Source organism: Chaetodon auriga, chromosome 16 (genome assembly GCF_051107435.1).
Source record: "Chaetodon auriga isolate fChaAug3 chromosome 16, fChaAug3.hap1, whole genome shotgun sequence".
NCBI lineage: Eukaryota > Metazoa > Chordata > Actinopteri > Chaetodontiformes > Chaetodontidae > Chaetodon > Chaetodon auriga.
The window spans coordinates 9,572,935-9,595,393 of NC_135089.1; the positions used below are offsets into that span (position 1 = coordinate 9,572,935).

Genomic DNA, 22,459 nt, shown 5'->3' on the forward strand with positions numbered 1-22,459 from the left:
TTCTCTACATCTTACTTTTTACTTGCCCCATTTTGCAATCAATCTGCTGTTCATCTTATCTAATGAGCTCATTAGGGTGTCTTAAGCAATGGTGATTGATAATAATGGCTTAGAAATGTCCCATTGATTCACTTCTATATCAGGCCTGCAAAGTAAAGGCTCTCTACATTAAAATCATGGGTCAACTGAATCCTCTCTCCTATCCATCGCCTATGTCTAGGTGACAAGTTCTTTGTTTTCAATGCAGCCGCCCCTCCCCCGCATCCAATTCATGATGAGTGAAACTGGTTTGTAGTTAACACATCTGCTCGGCTCGGTAATACACATCTCCAGAACAAAAGTGTGAAAATGCATTACCGCTCAGAGGATGAATGACTCCTTTGCAGTGTTTTTCCTTCAACATGCTTAGATTCCGCCATATTTTACATGTTTACAGAGACCCGTGAGTGAAACCGAATGTTAACAGTAGACATCATATTATTCCAGCCAATCAAAACAAAGGAGACGTGTTACAGTTGGTCAGTTTGCTGGAAGTCTTTAATTTTTATGGCTGGGCTTCTTAACAGCCATGACTGATGGAGTCATTTGACTTTAAAGCTGTAAGAGCTACTGTCTGTAATGCAGGCAAGTTTGCGAGGCGACTGGCAATATGTCTGAGGATATGCTACAGCTTTATGTATGCCATTTGTGTGTTTGCATTTGTATGTGTGTATGCGCATGAAGGAAGGAGGGAGAGAGCGATGGAAAAGGAAAGGGGGGGGGGGGGGCTGCTAATGATAATTTGGGAGGGGGCGTGTGTGACAGAATTTGCACCCACATGAATAGCGCACAGTCAGCATGCAAGCTCAAATCACTTCAATAGTTTCACATCAACCAATTTAATGGCACAATCCCGGCCAGTGAAGTTTTTATTCCAAATCCTGTCCATAATCTAATGGCCTTTGAAAGTCTGCCACTTCCCCCTGGCTGACAGGTTGTGCATTTGGATCTAATTGAATCCATTTACATCCTGCACAAATGGAAAGCACATGGAGGCCTTCCCACCTGGTTCTGATCAGCTACCGAGTTGGGAGAACCACACTCTTCGGAGTACGCCCAGTGCCAGCAGGGGATACACTACACAGCGCAGTGAGGAGAGAGGGAAGAGAGAACACCTTTTGATATTACTCTTGGCTCTAATTTAATTCAGTTTGAGTTCACTTACTCGTTCACATTTCCGTGTCTTCCTATCTGTCTGGCAGGTCTTTTACGGTTGTGTAATATTTTACCACAAGGGGGAGTCCAGCAATACCCACTCATGCTCAGTGGCAGTGTGTCTGCTAATGTAGACCCAGGAGCATTCATCTACTGTACAACAGAGAGGAGCAGAGTTAAGCTTTAAAATTCAGAATTAATACGACTCCATGATGACATCTCCTCTGATTTAATGTTAGATAGAATATTAATGCACTCTAGCCACCACATCAGTCGCACAAAACATTCACAGGGGGTTGGCAAAATATTGTAACCTAACAACTAATTAAATAATTAAGTGAATTAATTGCTTAATTAACGTTTCACACGCTGCTACAAAGGTGTGGAATATTAGTTTGAAGGCTAATTAGCAGCATTTGTCAGTAAGTAAAAATCTGACAATCAACACCTTTGAGTTTTCTGAGTGACGTGAGGCAACTGGCAACTAAGACAGCTCCAAAGAGGACCTGATAGTCTGCACGTGTCGGTCAACTGGAGTGAAATGAATAAAATAAAAAACCCCTCAAGAAAAAAACAAACAAACAAACAACATTTCAATCCCTGCACTGTATGACCAACTCTGACAAACTGCACCAACAGCTGAAAGTAACGGCATGAACTTCGCTAATAATTAGCGTGCAAATTGAAAATTATGCATCAGCAATGTTTTTGATGGTTAGTTATTAAAGTTATTAAAGTCTCTTTTGTCACAGAAGACGTACTTTCTTGTGGAGTGTTTGATTTGAAGATCAGTACCATTCTCATGTCAGCTACAGCCAGCAGCCGGGTAGCTAGCCTAGCACAAAGACTTGAAACTGTAAAATCACAACACATAGCCTAATCTTTATTAATTGTTTTTTGTTGTTGTTGTTGTTGTTGTTTTTTGTGTAGGGATTAGACCACTGAGAAATAACGTGTTAGTGAGTGAGCTTTAAAGGTGCTGGTAGGGTAGGCAGATTTTTGAGCAAGGCTACCTGTTTCCCCGTTTCTGGTCTTCGTGCTAAGCTAAGCTACCCAGCTGCTGACGATGGTCTCATGTTTGCCTTACAGATATTCTCATACAGTTCCCAGCAAGAAAATGAGCATGTGCATTTCTGAGCACTATTCCTTTTTTTTTAAGCTTATACATTATTTGAATGCAGCATGTTGTCTTTGAGATACAGTTGTAGTGCCATGAATTCTTGCAGATTGGAGTCCTCGTCTTGGGTAAAGTGTTCCTGTATGCTGGAGGGCAATGACACATGGACACTTGTGTTTTTGAGGATTTATTTGAATATGCACCAGAATCCAGGCTTTGTACATGGCTTCATTCATGTGCATCTGCAAATGGAAATGGTTAATGGGGGCAATGGGTAACATCGTGACCTTCATCGGGTCCCCCTTGCAGTCCATCCCAGCCCCACCTCACACCACATCTGGTTTGACCATCTCCACCCCAAACCCCCGCTAGCCACCCCCGCCTGCACCTCATCAATCCTCTGTGTCATCATTGCCACACTTCTGGTTATTGGCAAAGTAAGCCATGACACGAAGACGTGAAAATGATTTATGGACTTTTCCGGACAGGAAACGGCGATGGTTGAAGAGACACCCCACCCTCACTCATCTTTCCGATCCATTTTTCACTTTCTTCCCTCTGCCACGTCTCTCTGTTGTCTAACTCTCTTGAGCCAATAGGACCGAAGTGATCATGTTACACAAATATAGCTCTCCAAAGTATGTGGTTGGATTTTTTTCATTTTCTCAAGAAAGTTGAGACCCCACAATGGCTTCGAATGACCAAACCGTTTCTGTGCTGAGCCCTGTTGGACTGAAGAAACTCCCAAATTGCATTTAATTTTTTTTTCTGAAAACTTTGATTGAATAAGGGGAAGATATAAATCACTAAACACACTTAATTTACATGGGAATCTTTATACTTCAGCCATCTCTGCACCGCTTTTTTTTTTTTTTTTTTTTTTCCAGTTTTGACAATCAAAAACACTGCAGTTCTCTCTCTATTTACACAATTTGATCTGCAACTACTTTAGTCCTCACAACCACAACAGTTACAGTGAACCTTGAGTTGGCGTCTGCACACTGTTCATTGTTGTGTCTGCCTACCCATAACATGTCCATTCACTGCTGGACAATAGTATCCATTAACTATTATATGAGTTGCTGTAGTTTCATTGGTTATTGATGTGAATAGAAGTCTTGCTGTGTTACACGGGAGACATTATCATTCTCTATTGCCATAACTATCGGCTACGACTTGCACACTGAGGCCTCTGTCCAACACTTATGTATTGTCCCTGAATGCTAGAGGCTCTCGTAATGGCTCATGACTGAGATATTCATCTTAAACTTTGGTCAGACATGGTTATTACCTTTATAAATTGTAGTAATTTTCTCTGTCATATGTCATATGATTTTAATGTTTGTGTCAGGGTGTGTGTTAAGGCTTTAGGCGCATGTTTTTCAACAGAGCCAGCTCTTAAAATACGTCCATAGTCATCACTTGCATTTCGCCTTCATGAACTCTAGCTTCCAATATCAGACCAAAGAAACACTCCCTTGTTCCTGTGCTCCCTTGGGGCAAAATGGCAGTGGTAGATATTTAAGAGATTTAAGCCTCCTTTGTTTAGGGGACTAAAGCCACTCCCTCTCCAGCCCCCTAAAGCACAGTATAGCAGCAAGATCACCAAGCTTCAACACAATATCCTCATCATCTGTACGTCTAATTTAGCACACAGAAAGAGTTCTGTTTCCATAAAAGACGAGATGAATAAAACATCCGCTTAAGTTACATGCAGGTTTTCTTGAGACCATTTGTTTTTCCGAGCCTTTCAAAAATAATTCTCCGAGGAGTTGCACAGTTTGTCTGACATCAATTATTTCGCATAAGACAAACAGCGCTCGTTAAAGCCGCTGTACACAGCAGGACAGATGTGAATATTCAATAAAAGGCATTACACTGCAGGTTAAACACTCCCTAAAGTAGAAGTTTTTGGTGCTCATATTTAATTTCAGTTAGCGTGAGGAGACATATAGAAACTTAAATCCTCCGCAGTGTTTCAGTGTGAATATATTGAGAGATTCTCTCTCTCATGTAATTTGATTAGTGGACCAGGATTACCGCCAGCCCTCCCTCATTTACTGTTACTGAGGGGAAAAACAATTAAGCTATACATGTTAGCTATCAAGGAGACAACGCACCCATGCACAGGCACACCAATGGATGAAACACACACACACACATACACTCTCACACACACACACAAGTCTCATTTAATCCTTTATGATGCGCCTGGAATTTGTAATGATTTTAATTAGGAAAGGTGCAATAGGAGTCTACTCCGTGGCAATGCTGACACTCCAGGGTGCCTGGAGCCAATTAAAAATATGTGCTGATCAAACAGCCTGCCCTCGCCATGCACGACTATCCCCGGAGCCTCTGCCGCTGCAGAGGGACGGCCAAGCTCGGGGCCTCTAGCTCCCACCGAACAGGCTGCAGAGGAGCCGGCAGAACTACAACCGACACTCTCCACCCCGAGATCTGGTTCAAGGCTCAGCTACTCCCATTAGCTGCATGCTACGGTGGAAGCCCCATAAGAGGAATCCTTCAGTTCACAATCAAACGTCTGTGAGAAAATGTCACACACCCCATTTGATCCCCCACAGAGATCCCTTTTTTTCCCCCACAAGGGAACTGGTTCAGCCCAATTTTCCCTCACACTCTGAGTGAGAACGGCACAGTAAAATTAGAATTATATGACAATTTAGAGTGACAATTAAGCCTGCTATTAATTACACTGTTCCTTTTGTTTCGAGCAATCCCTGCGATGTTGCCAGACCCAGGAGTGCCCAAAATAGATAAACTTAAATTAATCTGAAAGCGACTTATATTTTCCAAATGTTAATATTCTTGAGGAATATTTCATCTCTGTCATATCCTCCCTCTGTGAAGTCCCTCCTCCCTCTATCATTAGGCATCTCTGTCCCCTGTGATTAATGATACTAATGAGCATGTGCAGCCATTCACTCTGCCACACATTATTCTATCCTCTGGCCTAGGCCATGTGTCATGTCCTCCTGAGAACGGAGAACATGGCTCCCTGGTCATATTCAGCCAAACAATAATATCAACTTATATCTTTTGCAATATCTATGTCAGAGGGGCAAGTGATGCACAGGCACATGTGTTGAATGCGCGCAGGCATGTGCAGAAACATGCATGCAGCTTCATTTTGAACAAGCACAAAGATATTACATTTCTGAAAATAAATGCTAATGAAAAAGAAAGGACATAGAGAAATATATTTGCATGCACTGGAGGCACAGATTAATAATCAGCCAACATAATCCTGTGTCTGGACTGCATTTGTGTTTGTTGGCATATAAATCTCAACGCATATCTGGTGGTTTAATCGAATGTGACAGCCTACTTGTATGGCTGACCTGCTGACAGACGCTGGATTTTGCTGCAGCCTGTAGTGAAAAAGGATGGGTCTTTCTTCGCATGCTTTGTGTTTGTCCATTTGTTTGGCAAATCGGAAATTAACGTTCAAACTATCCCCAAAAATGGAGGTTGAACAGCCATTTATGTGTAAGTGTTAATGGGTCACACTTTGGGTTTCTGAGCACATGTTGCTCGTTGAACTGACTGCGCCCGCTGCTGTTTCTTCTTTTCTCCACTTAGACATTGTTGCGGTGATCTAGCATTGTTAAACTTTTATCTTTGGCAGGCGTTGCTGGCTTGTCAGGTGGGCAGCAAGAGTGATAACTGCATATTTGAAGATCCATAAAAAGGCCCCCATATCTTTGGGAGGCGCATCAGCCGGGACGCTGAAATACTGCTCATCACTTTTATGTCGGAACCACAATCGGCTATTGGGATGTGAAATTAATATGACAGAGCGGCCATCTGCTATAGAGGGGCACAATGGCAACCAGGAAAACTGTTTTAGGCCTTGCAGAGGACATTTTTAATTGGACGCTTCATGTGAAAAGCATATACATGTCATATAAAATGATGCGTTGGTAGGAGGGCTGAGCTGGATTTATAGCAGGGAGCAAAGCGACATGGAGGGAAAGAGAGAGAGAGAGAGACGCTGAGAAGAAAAAGAAAAGTCGTGCATTAGTTCGTTATTTATTACTTTACAATCATTGCACCAAAAGCAGATAGTTTGAATTTGTTCAGAAGTTGTTTGTTGTCAGGAGCCTTTTAGGCCTTTGCATGCTTGTTATTGCTGCTATTGTTACAGTAGATAAGCATCAACATGTAAGGCTTTTAACTACCTTTTAAGTGAGCCAGACATTCTTAGTTGGGGCTGCAGCCTGCTGTGCTGCCAGGCCTGAATCACTGACTCCCGATTGATCATTCATCAGTAACTGGTGGCCCGGTCTCAGCACCTTCTTGATTCAGCAGCAGTTTACAGAGAGGTGGATGATTGGAGGGTGCTGTCATTGTGATACTCTAGTTTCATTTTCTGGCATCAAACGTGTCTGGCTGTCGAGTCTACTCTGAGGTTCACATTAGTGGCCTAATTGTTAGATTTGTCACGGTGGTTTCAATACAGAAGTTTGGTGGCAAAGCTGAAGTTTTAGTATTTGTTGCACAAGTGTAAACCAAGTTTTTGCAGCTGATTTCTAGTTTTTTTCCTCTAAGCCGTCCAGCTATATGGACATTTATGATACTTTTATGAAGCATTTTTGTCTTCATATTAAATAATTTGACTTTGTGACTGAGTATCTGAGCTGTAATTTATACATGTTTACACTCCATTCTTAATTTCATGATAATCTGGTCTCCTTAGTTTCTGAACTCATCTGCTTGCAGAGGATGTTAGCAGTCTGCTACCAGTCAAGTTGCAGCCGAAACACCACCTCGCTCACATCACTAGATAAGCAGGGCGAATACAGTGGCCTTCATTTGCACCATTTCACTGCCAGCAGAAACCCTGTGGTGTTATGTCTCTATCAAACTGGCAAGAGGAATCAGACTATCCCAGTACATCAGCCCTAACAAGCATTTAGAGTGCTGTGAGAGGAAGAGGATGAGTTGTGTAAAATGAATGCAGGGGCTCCGCGAGCTAACTTAGCCATGGACAGACCTGGAACTGGGAACCTGCACTGATCTACATGATCGCTGCTCAGTCCAGCCATGTGATGCTTATGCAATGCTCCTCCAACCTGCAGCTGGAGGAGAAATCAATCACACCACAAACCCCCTTTTCTTCTCTCAAACAAGAGCTTTTTAGTGACAACAGCCATCTTGGTCACATGACCATGGGAGCATCATGCAACCCCTTCACCCACCCCCCAGCACCCCTCACTGTAGATGTTGGGTAACATGGCTGATGAGTTAACAATAGAAGCACAGTGTTGCTCTTGTGCTGTTCAGCCTTCGACGGTTGTGTTCGACGACCACAATCACAAGACTTGGTAGAGGAACATAATGTGTATGATGGAGTCTGAGACTATGATCAGCTGGGTTATTTGAATGGAGAGTCAGATAAAGCTATTTATTAATGTGTACATAGAGCTGCTGGCGGAGCGGGTATTAGAATGCCACCATCAAAGAAAGGCTGATTTGTACATCCTTATACAGACTGTCCAAATGGGTTAAATTGGTACATTAAGACAGTTTGTTGATCTGATCTATGAGTATTGGTCAAGTAACAATAATTCAGTTTTCTAACACATGCATGAGCAAAACCACAGGAGTTCACCTTTGAAAACTTTTTCCTCTTTGCTATAAACAGAGAGATTCCACTAACAGCCTCTCGCTGCTGATGGACTTTGCAAATGTTGTCATTTTCATTGTGGGCCTGAAGGACTGCAAGGGGAAACGGCCTCCTGGCCTCCTCTAATGCCCACTGAGGTAATGACGGGGTTAAAATATGATGTCAGCGTCGCTGGGTGGCTGCGTGAAGGTAAAGAAGGACAAATGTGCCAGAGGATGTCACAGGATTGTCGGCTTGTGCAAATGATTAGATCTTCCTTTTTTGCCCTGCATGAGCTGAATATTTTCATTTTATTTTATTCATTTGTGAGGGGTCAATAGATATTTATCAATCTATTTTTGGTGCTCCACTTATGGGCTCTGATGCATGTCGCAGTTCTGTGCATCGCCTGTGTCCACTGTCTTCTGTAGACACTCATGCTCGCAATGATCCTTTGTTTTCAGTCAGAGGAAATATGATGCGAATTAACGACACCTGGTTTAAAACAGATTTTCTTTGGCCTGTTGCTAAAACTGAAATGTGTCTGAGTTGCCCTTTAGGGAGAGTTACATCTCAGCGAGAATTGCCTAAAAATAAAAGGAACAGTTTTATTAGGGTGGTAAGATCATATCCTTGAAGTGAAGACAGATCCGTGTAACAGCGCCAGCCTTCAGTAGGCTTCTGGTTATGCCATATGTCACTACAATTCAAGCAGTTCTTTCGTAGCACCCCCACCACACACACACACACACACACACACACACACACACACACCTAGATTATGTCAATCCACCCATGATAACCATAAAAAAAATGCTTCATGTTATGTGTATTTCTAAGATTACACAAAAACATGTGATCTATTAAATGTAAGTGTTGTGTGTCTAATGTATGTGTAAAGATACACCTGTGCTTATGTGATTCCCTATGACTCAATTAATATATAGACGGATATTCAATCAGATCACGCATGCACGCACGGATGCTCACAGAAACACACACGCGCGCGCACACATACAGGTCAAAGGCTACCCGTTGTCAGCCTACTCCAAACAATTTGGCACCGCGCTTTTCAGGACTTCACTTAAGCAAACTAAACGCATAAAACCAATCCCAAGCCACGCATTCACCCATTTGGGCTGCTTTTTAATTTAAATACGACGTCCTCAATGTTAAGTCCTCGCAGTGAGATTTTCAGCATTTAAGCAGCTGCATCAATAATGAAGGAAATCTATTTTAAACTGCCCATACAAGTTTAACCACGAGGCAATCTAACGCGTTTTCGTTTCAAACTTAAAACAATCGCAGATATTTTCAGAACATGAATCCGACATCACTGTCAGGTGATGAGGCAGGCTCGTGGTGACTATTTCATGTATGGAAATAAGCGCATGTAGACAATGAGTTTGTCTGTCGGTAATGTCCAAAGGCCCTTTCACCGTCTGGAGACGTGGGTGGGGGGCACACACTGTCAATCATCAACGCTTCATTGATCAAGGACAATCCTCGTCGTAAAACTGGTCTTTTTCTTAAGAAATCACTCACTCCGCATTAATTATTACTCTGCCTGGTGTGTGTGTGTGTGTGTGTGTGTGTGTGTGTGTGTGTGTGTGTGCACCTAAACCACCTCTTTGACTATTTCTCATTGCATGCAGTCACTTGAGAGGAGCCCATGATGGGATGAAATTCCAACACCCTCTGCTAAAACCCCAAGTTAGTCTTGAAGCAAAGCAGGCGACCTTTTGTCAGATCTCACACAGGGCAGTGCACAGTGAGCACAGTGTCCGCTGTGGCAAATGACATTATGGCCCCACCGAAATACGAAAAAAAATAAATAAATCCGTTAAATTCATTCATCTGTGCAAGGAAAGACGATTTCAGAAATATTTTGTATTTCCTTTTATTAATGCAGGTCCAAGTTCGGTGAATGCATCAGGCTATAAACATCAAGCACTGACAGATAACACCGAGCCAGTTTGAGTTTTCTTCTGCCCAAGAATAAATAAATAAATAAATAAAAATGACTAAATAGAGATTTGTGATTTTGGTCAGGCCGTGTAAACTGCTTTAAAAAATAATTTTCTAAAATGTGAATGTGGGTCAGGGGTCACTAACACACACGAAAATGTGGTAATAATTTAACATAAATCTTTTTTTTTTTTTGGTCATCAATATTAATGGCCTCCTTGTATATTTTATTTGCCTGTGATCTGACAGTTAAACGAAAACATTTACTCAAGAGTAAAAAACGAGGAAAAAAAAAGGTTACTCAATTTAATGCAGTTAGTTGTGTAGAGAAATAACCAAATGAAAGTAAGTGAAGACAGACCTCTTCTTTATTATTCTTACAAAGCCAGAAATGTAATAAAAAAATAAAATCAAAATAAATGTTTTGTATATCAGGAAGTGGCAGCTATTCATTTACCAAAAATCACGGGGGGGGGGGCTCTCTATTTCCAGGGGAAGAAAAGAAGGAAAAAAAAAAAAACGAGATGGAAAATGCTGTTAAATGGCTGGAATGAAAACAGGCTCATGCAGGACTGTCGGTAAGAAAATGTCAAATTATTTGGCTGCATCACATTTACGATCGCCTCCACATTGTCTTCATGCAGCCATCCGCCGTCTCGCTTGCCTCCATGTAAACATTTTACACCCTGATCGGAATTTCCCGACTAAAAGCCAGACCACAACTATTAAGGCTACAAACAGCATGCAACGCTATCATCCGATTAAGTCGACGTCAAATTTTACATCAAACAAATTAAACTGTTATGTTTTATTTTTACCGCACTAACCCCACTACGACAAACCTCATGCAGCCACGCTTTAAAATGGTGAGAGACTCCATGCAGATTTTCTCCATTAAAGCGGACTTTGGCGGGGCGATCCACAACCGGAGCCTCTTTCTCTCCTTTCACCCTCACGTGCAGCCTCTAACCTGAATTATTTCGAGTTTCGCTTGTTTTCATAACTTTTCAGAATGATTAAGCATCGCTGGTCCGCATTTATCCGAAAACTAACCTCGATTATTTTATATATCCAACATATAATTTCCCCCTCTCTGCAGTATTCCCTTTGATTCACGCTTGACTCATATGGCTTCAGGGCCAATAGGGGTCCGCCTTTGGAGCGCCTTGAAACCGTCTCTTCTTATCCCCTTTCATCATCTCACCCGGGAAGCCTTGAAACCGCAGGGCCAGTTATTGCCTTTTTTTTTTTTCAGACAGCCCAATGCGGACTGGCCAACAGCCAATCAGAGTCTTGTTTACATTCTGTGACTGACAATGCTCTGGCGCCGTGCCAGCCAATCAGAAGCGTTCATATAGGGGGGTTCATTTGTAAACATTTAGCATAATGTAATAACCAAAGTCCATAGTAATAACATGAGGGAAATGCTGGAATTACTGTCTTGTCTGCATGATTCAGTGTAGAGTTTCAAGAAATTGGCTTTGAAACCATTTGTCAAAAAGCCTCGAGTGGCTCTAAAGAAGGAGAAAATGTAGACAAGTGCAGTGAGTGTTTGATGTGTGTAAATGCCCTGAATGGTTTGCAAAATTCTTGAAAGGAGGGGGGTTTCGGTGACAGCTAAAAACTACACATTAACCTGTAACAGAGATAGGCTACTCCAATTTCATGCTGCATTTATTCAGCTGGATTCATATTGAGAACATTTCAAAAGTGGTGTTTTTAAAACGTTACTGGATGAATGTAATGTGTGCTTTTATATTTTAACACTCCACATTTTAGTGCCACAGTGACAGACTTAAATCTCCAGGTCACAGAGGCTGAGATGTTATCTATTTCTCCCCACTTTTCTTTAAAGGGGCTACCAATGGTTTTGATTTAGATATTAAACTGATTTAAGTCAGAATGGGGTCTTATTGAAAACACACATAAACGGAACTGCACCTTTAAAAATCAATATCATTTTTGTTCGGTTTCACACTTGGCTATTTCCATATCTGCACATTTTTGACATGCATCCAAACTGAACACTCTTGGTAAATGTCGTATAGCCCGTATATTTGGAGCATTGAGTAACACAGGATCCATTTGGGTTTTAAAAACATTATCTACATTATTTTGAGCACTGCCTGCAGAGCTTTCCTCCTCTATTTGAAGCTGTGCTCGGGATGCACTCAGCTCTATTGTGAGATTTCGACCATCCCGTGCTTTAAATCTGGCGCTTTGCGCTCTGTTTAGCATTGCCAGTCACCACACCATTGGCCCGTGCTGCCGGCCAATCAGAACCTTCCGTATCTCCGGGCGGGCGGCACGAGCTCATTAACATACAGCTTTCCGACCAATGGGAGGGCGTGTTTACCCTGCCCCGAGACGCGAGGTACGCAGTTGCACCGGGAGAGAAACCGCTGCTCGGAGATCCGAGCCGCGATCCAGCCAGGCCGGAAGCCCCAGTCCCACTGCTTCCATAGACTGAACCAGAAGGCTACAGCTCAGCCTCAGATGGAAATATTGTAGGATTTCACTCTAGCCACATGGTTTATTTCAGATTTTGATTTTAAATGGGCGTCGCACTCGGCCTTGCTCCTTCCCTCCCTGTGTTTTGTGATTTTATAATTTATTGTTATGCAAGGATTTAACATACCAGTAAGTAGTAATTTTATATACTTTATGTTTTTGGTTTTTTTTTTAAATTAAATAAAAATATTTTAAGGCGTGTGTCCTCGTTGGAAAATGATAGCAGCCGTATTTGGTCCAAAATGCTACGTGTGACATGCTGTTTATTATACACAGTACATTGCTATAATTTACAAAATAACCAAAGAGTATGGAGGCCTGTGAGCTTTATCCTATGTGGAATAAATCGATGAATTAACGGACTGAGCTGACAATAAATAAATTAAATTACAATTACAATTATCAACATTAGTAGTTGTAGTATGCCTATTAGTCTGAGTATTCATAATAATGATGATGTTAATAGTTTCATTACATTTTGACGATAGGAGCGTTTTCCTAATTAGATAAAATATTTCATTATCGACCGACGTCTTAGCCTATTTACTGATGCTTTATTTTTAATTATTCCATATTTTTAGAAGCGCGATACGTATTTTTTACCTCATTTTTTAAAATTGGCCAAGATTTAAGAGCCCTTGATTAATTGTTCAGACATGTTTATATTTTTTATTAACCTGCCGGTGGGGTGTAGACTTTGGTCGTTGTCAGGTTGCAATAAATTCCAAACGCAGAATTTGCACCGATGGGACGGGGGACGTGTTTCCACCCGGACCGGCCGAGGTGCACTCCCTGTCGGCCAGCTCAGCCACGGAGAGCCGCCTGTCCGACCCACACAGCAAAACTTGAGTTATTATCCGCGTTTCTGCTTTCGATCGGATTTCTGCAAATGAAATTGACAGCTGCTTAATGAACTGCATTAGGGCCGTCGATTATTTCAGCGTTGTTGTTGTTGTTGTTTGTTTTGTTTTTTTTAAATTGTAGCGCATATTTGGAGAGGGAGATTGGCGAATTTAAGCTTGAAATGAAGGAAAACAAACGTGAGGATTTACGCCACTGCAAATAAATTCGAGAGCATGCACATTTTGAGCATTTACACAGCAGCAGTCGCGTCTCTAATGTTGAATAATCTTTATTCTGGGCTTGTTAGTGAGCGTACAGAGTGGGCTGAACGCAACAGCATGGCGAGGGGGAAGGTAATGGCTGACTGCAAAGCACTTTCTCAGTATGGAGACAAAGGCAGTCCTCCTGACGGGCGGCCATTCACCTTGGATCTCTGTACAGTCCACAAACTGGAGACTCGGCTATCATGCATGCAACAGCAAGGCTACTTCAACGGTTTCACGTTAAGGGCCCACATGCATGCACACACATTAGCTCTCGAAGCCTCGGTTGATAAGATTTTGTCCCAGGGAGCTCCGTATGGACGGATTTTATTGTTGTTGATGTAGCGCTGAATTGTAGGCTGGGCTGTAACTGGCTGCATGGGGAGATAATAGTGCTGAGAGTGAAGTAGCACATATGATATGCCTGCGCATTCTTACACATTGTAGAGTTTAGATTTTATTTTATTTTTTATTGTATTTTATTTTAGGGAATACTGGAGGGCTAATTTAATTTATGGTAAAATGCTTTTATCATGCTGGGGACCCCCTGCAACCCTTTTGAGAAACCCTGCAGGGCCCCCAGTTTGAGAATCTATAATGTTCAAGAAGACATATAAGCTTCAGTATTAAGGACATTCAGGCATGTAGGATTTATTAATTTATTTTCTTATTTGGAGCTGTAAAATTAAGCTGCCTTCTGTTTGCCTGCTTCCCTTTTAATTACTCACAGCCATCACTGAGGCACAAAAATGGGCTGTCACGTTTAGGTGATTGTTGTAAAGACAAAAACGTGGATTTGAACGGTGAAATTAGGTTTTTATTTTCATTTTATACGAACGTTTTATATATATTTTTTCCTGATCTCGACTATGTAATGATATTTTTGAGGCACGGCAGAGGATGTAGCCTTTAATGTATTTACTACTCCATTTGATTACCTGACCTGAAATAGGTCAAGGCAGATGAAGACAGTGAGAGTGCAGTTATTCACATGCACACACACCCACACACGGGGGCGCGCACACGTGCAAGCACACACACACACACACGCACGCACGCACACACACACGGGGGGGGGGGCATGTCTTTCAGGATGCATCTCTGTTATGGAGGTATTTTACTTATATCCTTATTTTAGATATCAGGCCTCTTTCTTTATGATTTGTTTCGAAACTTTGGAAACTGACAGTCCAGGTTCTGCGTGCCTGAAGGTCCGCAAACTGGTCGATGCATGCTGCCTTTTTTTTTTTTTTTTTTTTTCCCCAGTTTTATAATAAACTGGGTTATTTTGTAGCCTGCAGATGGTGCAAAAAATAATATATGTGGCATTTGCGCCAGATTATATTTAAAATCACTGCAGCGCAAAATGTGCAAGTAGTGTGAGGTGTAATGAGAGCTGGATGGACAGAGGCTGGAAAGACGCCTGTATCAATCCGAGACAATAGGACGAGCAGGAGCAGGCAGGCAGGCAGGCAGGCAGGCAGCGTTGTTCACCTTGAGATGTAGGCTTCCATCATTTTTAAGCCACCCAAACAGGACAGCGCACTTCCTCCTCTGACAGAAGCTCTGTGGATTGTTGCAGTAATCACGATTTGATCAAAAAAATAAAAAATTAAAAAGCATATATTGCATGTTAATGTTCTTGCCATGGCTTGGAGAGAGACAGACAGCTGGCAACTGCTGACGTGGTAGTTGAATTAATTGTTTGGATACGATAGGAGCATTATTAAATAGAAAGGGACATACAGAAAGCCAAAATGTGCTCGTTGTGCCTGAGTCTGTGGAATATGAAGTGCTCTTCTCCATATGATGCATATTAGGCCTATATCCAAGGCTGATCAATAGAGCTGAATGTGAGCCCGGCTCAGTGGGCTTTTGGACGCCTCGCTGGCCGTTTCTGTCCGCGGTGACTTATTTTGTTCCATCAATTCCAGGTCGAAAGGGCTGATTTCAGCCTCATGCAAAAGAAACCTGGGTATGACAGAAAGGCATTCAATGGGGCGGAACTAATTATTTCTTTTCTCTTACATTCTGTGGGGCTATAGTGCACTGTCAGTACTTTGCATCGTGTAATTCTTTCCCATTTGTCTTGCTAATGAAAATTGCTTTGATTTCCGTTTCCTTTGACAGAAAAGATGATCGGGGGCTACGTTTTCGGCTGGGGAAGCCTGCGATCGACTGAATGCAACACATAGATCTGAAGGAAAGGATTATTATATGGGTTGCATTTGATTTTCCTGACCTGCCCTATCCGGATTTCGGATTACTCAACATTCTTCGGAATGGAAGGACGGGATTTCGCTGCTCCGGCGCACCTCCTATCAGAGCGGGGCGCCCTGGTGCACCGGGCCGCCTCTCGGATCGCTCCCTCGGGCCACGGCTCTGTGCAGCACGCCGGTCACTTCCCGCCGGGAAAATATTACCCCTCGCACATACCAATGGCTCCCCACTCAGGTTAGTCAAACATCTACGCGGGGTTTGCAACACAAGAATGTCGCTGGTGAAATGCTGTTTGTTCCCATCGCGGCAGCATCCATCTGCCTCAAAGCTGCCTGTTGTTGCTCTTCTCATAAGGTTGCGCCTTAAAGCCTGTTCATCTATCAGCGTGAATAATAGGCTGGGCCTGCATGTGTGGTGTGGTATAAAGCTGATTATTTTTGCACAAAAGAGGAGAATAGAAGGGGCTTTGTCCCTTTAAATAAATGGTTGCTCAGGTGTGGCTGTTGACAGAGTTTCACTATTCAGATATCAGCTAATAAATCAGGTGAAATTTGATTTCCACAAGGGCCCGCGATCAGGCGTTTTGATTAAGCCGAATCAACATTTCTAGTTTAAACATCTCAGAGGCAATAAAGGCATCTTAGTTAAACAAATAGCCATTTGATAAGTTAGGTAAATGCCACGGTATTTAAAAATGCCATTTAAGATCTGTTGTAGCTTGCACGCTGGAGGTTGGACAGGGCACACTGGCACCGGTTTCCCGTTGGCTCTGGAGCTGAATCAGAAATGAGATTTCGTCACTTCACGTTACATTGATGAGTGTCACACCGGTGCCATCGCTCAGCCAAAGCCCATGGGCCATAAGCAAGCAGGGGGAGAAGCTGGATGAGCAGGTCTGCACGGCTTCCAGTGCTGGAGGAAGAGGGGCAATGCTAGAAAATCCTCCATCTATATTGGGCTTCAAAGTGTCGGGGTGCAAATGTGTTCACAGTGCATGCATCAGGTTTAACAAGTGACTTGGGTATCCTGTGTGGTACCCAAATGTGCACGTTTACAAACATGAGCACAGGCTTTCGTGTCCACATAGAGCAGTCAGGGTGTAACAGCTCAGTGTAGGAACTGCTGAACATGATCATCCATGAAACAGTGGGGTTATTTCTTAAAATACAGTGGGTGGACACAATAAAGGCAACACATGAAAGTGCCATAACCCTCTAAAATATATTAAAAAAAAACAAAAAACATGGTGATACTTATGCTTGTTGAGACTGTGTTACCTGATCTCAGATCAGTTTTGAAGCCATGTGTTTAGATGTTGTTTTGGATTTAATTAAATAAATGAGTCTTCCTAATTTTGTGTTCAAATAAAAAAAAAAAAAAAAAAAAAAAAGACAAAAAATATATTTATAGCGCAGTGTTGAAATGGACTAGATCACAATATACGGCTGGTGCTTTTATTTCGTCCACCCATGTCGAACAAAAGACATTTAAATAAGTCACCACGGTGGCATATTGATTGCATCAAACAGCAACACTTCAGAAACAATTTCCTTTGAAAATATGCTAATGTGGCTTCTAAAAACACACCTTTATGATGCAGCAGCTGAGGAATCTTGGGTCAGCGGAAAGCAAGGAATATCTAACCCTTCAAAGTTATTTTATGTAACGTATATCAGCTGAAATGATCAGTGTAGGTGGCTGTTGTAGGTGGTTAAATACAGCATCAACGTAACCTCTGACAGTATTTTTACCCTGCGTCACATTCTTATTTATTTATTCACATTTTTGAAAATAACTCGTCAAACTGATAGGCAGTGTTTTGGTAGGCGAATCAAACATGTTTTTTTTTTTTTTTTTTAATTCATTGTGTCTATAAGGATTTTGAATTCATTTGCAAAATCATGCTAAACATGAGGGATAATTAGGCATTCAGGAGGATTCATGGGCGCCGTTCACCATTCATCTCTCACCATTCATGTTTGCTTTTGGCAGCACACACACACACACACACACACACACACACACACACACACACACACACACACACACACACACAGTGCCTTGCGTCCATATGTTTTTTTTTTTTTTTAATATATTTATTTATTTGATTTTTTTCTTATGGATGTTTTGTTGAGAGCATGAAGGCTAATGCTGGCCACAGGGCACAGGTGCTCCCCTCAGCCAGATCTGGTGTTTCTTTTATGGTGCTGCGCTGCACCAACAAGAAGACCTCCCCTCCAAATGTCATCACTGTTCAATGAGCAGCACAGGTGGTTTATTGTTCTCCCCAGCCTCGTCCGTAACACATGGGTGTGACTGGAGAGAAGTCTATCTAATATCCCCAAGACTTGCAAAATGACTTAATTCTTCGCATTTCAGGTGTTTCATTGAATTAACACGAGGAATAATTTCGCATGCGTTCCCTCTAGGCGCCGTTAGAATGATTCGGCTATTGTGCTGTGCTGATGTGCAATCTTTGATTTATTATTTTAATAATATTTGAAAATGTCAAGAATGTCATGATGCTAATAGGTGGATGAGGCATGAGGCATAATTCACAATTATTCATGGCATATATTTTTTAAGATGGTAATTCATCAAAACAGCACACAATGCACATTTGTAATCCATGTGACGCACGAAACAAAACAAAAACAAAACAATTTTTTACCTTTTCAAACCCGTTTTCATTCATCGTGCCCAGATTTACTATGAGAAAAACATGCAAATTTTGTTTTTGATTTCCACTTTTTTTTTTTTGCACTTTGTTTATGTGATCACACTATCAAGCAAATGTAAATGGGATCTTTTTTTTGTTTTTGGTCTTTTGTCAGTCACTTTTCCCTAATGAATACAGGCCAGTCACACTATGTAAGAGCAGTCAAATGCTTGTAGGTTGTCTGACCAAACTGGTCCCAGACTCTTGTTTGTCTTGACAGGGCAGGTCATTAGTGTCCCCTCAAGTGTCCCGCATGCTAGCAACATTAGCACAACTGAGAATGTTGTTTGCTGAGTGTGTTGGATCCCTTCAGTTTCTCCGCACTTTTCCCCCGGGGACTAACTTGCACACTGGTTCACATGAATACTTTACAAAGAGCATGAATATTTCAGGGTTGATGTAAAAATGCATTCAGAGGCAGGTTTCTGATGTGGCTCCTTGAAAGGGCTCCTCTGACTTTGCAGAGGTATTTATTGTGAGCGCTCCCGTCAACCCTCGCTGCTGAAAAGAGTGATGGCGGTTGCAACACCCCCCTCCCCAACCCCTTGGCATTGTTCCTTGCTGGGTTACAGAATTTCAACAGATTTTGGGAGGACATTTCCTCTCTTTCTTTTGCACACACTGGTGAGTTTGCAATTAGGTAACAACAGACACACACTCCTACCTTCTTGCCCACTGAACCATGTTAACTCAGAAACGGTGGAGATTCTGCCAGTGTGCATTTGCCTCTGTCCATCTTCACCTACTACAAGCCAGGCATTTGTAATGCATGTCAGGTGGTCGATTTATAGTTTGCACTTGCACTGTGTTCTGGGAATGTGACATTGGAGGAACTTCTCCCTCCGCGCGCTCGCTGATACAGTGAGACACAGACCTGTAAACTCATCTAATGCGGTTTAATTCAGCCAGTTCATTTACAAGGACTTTGAAATAGTAATTTTATCTCCCGCTGGCTCCGGCGCAGAGTTGGAGACAGTCTTCACTTGGCTGTGAGGCTGGGATTCAGATGTTGGATAGTGTCAAAGGAGGAGACACAGTGGAGCTGTCTTTACTGCTGGCATTTATGGCTGGGGGCTCATCTTTCAGCCATATTGTTCTGATCAGCGTGCTCTGGCTGAGGTGTGGCTGTGTGAAAGCAGCAGGAGGTTCAGAGGCTGTCCATGGCTGAGCTCTGCTCTAAACACCCCATGTAATCAAAGGTCATATTTGTGTCATCTCGCTCGCTCTGCCTCCCCTTCCTTTGCATCTCCCCTGTCTCCCTTTCCATCAGCTGTCCTCTCTCTCCTCCCCTCCGTTTCTCGGCCTCCTTTCTTTCCAGCAGGAAGACCCTTGTGTCTGGGAAGCGGTGGTCTTCCTGCCACTTCTGTTTTAGCCACCCTCCCCTGCCCCGGGCCATTGTTGCAGACCCCAGCTTTGTGTGTGTTTTACGGCTGCTGTTAAAGATAAAAAACAGTCCCTTCCACCCCCTTTATTGTTTTCTGGTAGGATGTCCCTGTCATTCCCTTGGTTTTTATGTCCTAGCTGGATATCCGAGCAGCTTCCCCCTTCAAAGGTTAGCTATGCTGTCTGCCTTCTCCCATTTTTTTTTTTTTCCAAAGGGGAATAAATAACTTTACTGAGACTTTTATTGAACGTCTCATTGCTGGAATATCCCATGGGTCTGTGGTTGTTAGGAAGACGCTTCAAAGACAAACACAGGTGTTTGGTGGAGTTAGCAAAGGCCTGGTTACAACCAGGGTCTTTTAAAGAATAAACCTCAGTGAGTGGGTTGTTTGTGGGAAGGGAGGCTTCTTCTTCTCCTTCTTGGCCTTGTAGCTCTTCTGTTTTGAGCACTCAGTTTGTACCCAGCTTCCCTTTGGCTTTATCTACCCCCCCCCCATCCTTGTTGACCCCAGACAAGAGCGGTGGCTGGAGTGTGTTGCGTGCTCAGCGTAATTATTTAGCAGCACAGCACCCAGAGCAACTGAAAGCCTGTGCCTGTCCTTTCCCTCGAAACAGTTTTGTGGATTTGGTGAGAGAAACTCGAGAGGTGAGCCCCACCTGCCTGAAAAGAAAACTGATGTGTTGAATAACCCATGTTAAATATTACATTAAAAGGCTGCTTGTATCCGGGAGCCACCATGGTGGATGTACAGTGACAGAACATGGGTCTTAGGCCAAGTTCCATTTGGCTCGGGCCTTGTGCGCTCCCTCTCGCTTTCGCTCCAGCTCTGCGAAACAGAGTGAGAACCTTGGCCTGTTGTCGGGTTCATTTGTGGATGACACGGTTCAGACGCCATGTCACAGGAGTTCCCCTGAATAGTGGAGGTGTTGCTTGGCATCGTACACCTGGCTGAAATAGCACCTTGCCCGGTGCTGCAGCCATCTGTCACCTTCCCCTGACACTCCCACTGGAAACCCAAATGACTTGCAAGGGCAGTCAGTTTTTTTTTTTTTTTTTTTTGGTTTTTGAAAGAGCAAGCAAATAGTTTTGGTTAGAAGGGTAACAATGTGCTCGCTATGTGTAAGGTGGATTCAGGCATCAGTGTCCTCTCGTCACTATTGGGTCATGAAACCAGGTGTGCTCAAAATACAAGTCGTAGCATCTGAAATTCTGTACACTCAGGTGACAGATTTGATGTTGGACAAGTGATATAATGAGTTTGTTTTTCTTTGCTCATCAGCAAAACTGTCCACAGAAAGTGAAGGCTGAGTGGAGGGGGAGAGAAAAAAAAAAAAAGGCTTTGCAAGAGGAATTTGGCTAGTGAGTGGCCACGCTGCCTCAGAGACAGGCTCTTCAAACAGACCGCCACCCACACTACACCGTGTGGCATGGTGCCACAGAGCCCTCGCCTCGAGCACGGGGTGTGTACACAGGACAAACACAAAGGAGACCCACGGGTGAGAGTGACGGGCAGGGTAATACCTTCCTGTATCGGATTTCAGGGCATTGGATTTCAAAACCTGCCCATCTATTTTTACACTCAACACGAGGAAGTGAGAAGTTGCATTAAGAATCCAAGAAAGTCTTTTGTTCGCTTCCCATGACGAACTCTCACACACACACACACACACACACACACACACCAAAGGGAAAAAAGCTGGACTGGAAATATATTGTTGCGAGATTGAATAGACTGATGCATTTGCCCAAAGTCAACCACTGCTGTTTTGTTTGTGATTTGGATCTCTCTCTCTCTGTGTTTCGCTCTTTTTCTCGTTCTTTTTGTCTCTCTCTCTCTCTCTCTCTCTCTCTCTCTCTCTCTCTCTGTCTCCCTCTCTCCCCACCTCATTCTCCCTCCCTCTCCCAGTATCAGGCTGCCTCTCATCAGGCAGCCCCAGGCCCACCTCAGCGCATGGCCGTATTGCATGTGACAGCTGTTAGACATTATTAACGGCTCAAGCAGAAAATCCAGATTACTTGTTTTTTAATTTAAATTTTATTATTGTAATCGTTCAGTGAAAAGAACAAAAAAGGGCCGTTGCCCTATTGTTGTTAGCAGATTTGTGGTCAGTGACAATGCTGTATGCACATGAGTGTGTATGAGCGTGTGTGTGGTTATGTTTGGGTGGGCGGCTGGGTTTGCATGCATGTGTGTGTGTGTGTGTGTGTGTGTGTGTTGGGCCGTGTTCTCCAGACACCCCCCACTAGAGCTGAGGCACCCTGTGGTTGGCTGTGAAGCCTAGACAGGTGCATTGTTAACCCTCTAACGTCTGAGTCTGTCCCTGCTGGATCTGCCACCAGCGCTCCTGGCAGGATTTCATGCTCGTGATGCAGCTTGTGCAGCGGTCCCACTTTGTGCTGCGTTCTAATGATGTGCTCGCTCTCTGCACGTAAGAGGAGTTTTGAAAATCACAATTTTTCATCTGTCAGACGCCAGTTTTGCATGCAGGGTGCCTGTCCAAAAGGAACAGGTTGAAGTTTCTCTTTTACAACTAGAACTCATCAGCGGTTCCTGTACGGCAGACCTGGGTCCGTAAATGTAGATGTGGTGGACTGAGGGTAGATGAACTCC

General features: G+C 43.0%; 1 protein-coding gene across 7 annotated transcripts in view; it reads left to right on the top strand.

Annotated features, from left to right (window-relative positions):
- Positions 1–12,288: 12,288 nt before the first annotated feature.
- Positions 12,289–22,459, top strand: part of bahcc1a (BAH domain and coiled-coil containing 1a) — a 64,562-nt gene continuing 54,391 nt past the window's right edge. For 4 of the 7 annotated variants that reach the window (XM_076752357.1, XM_076752364.1, XM_076752362.1 and 1 more), the window contains exons 1-2: positions 12,289–12,548; positions 15,656–15,979. In XM_076752357.1, coding sequence (XP_076608472.1) covers positions 15,808–15,979 — 172 coding nt within the window. In that variant the 5' untranslated portion in view covers positions 12,289–12,548; positions 15,656–15,807. The other 3 variants (XM_076752359.1, XM_076752363.1, XM_076752358.1) reach the window with 3 other exon arrangements.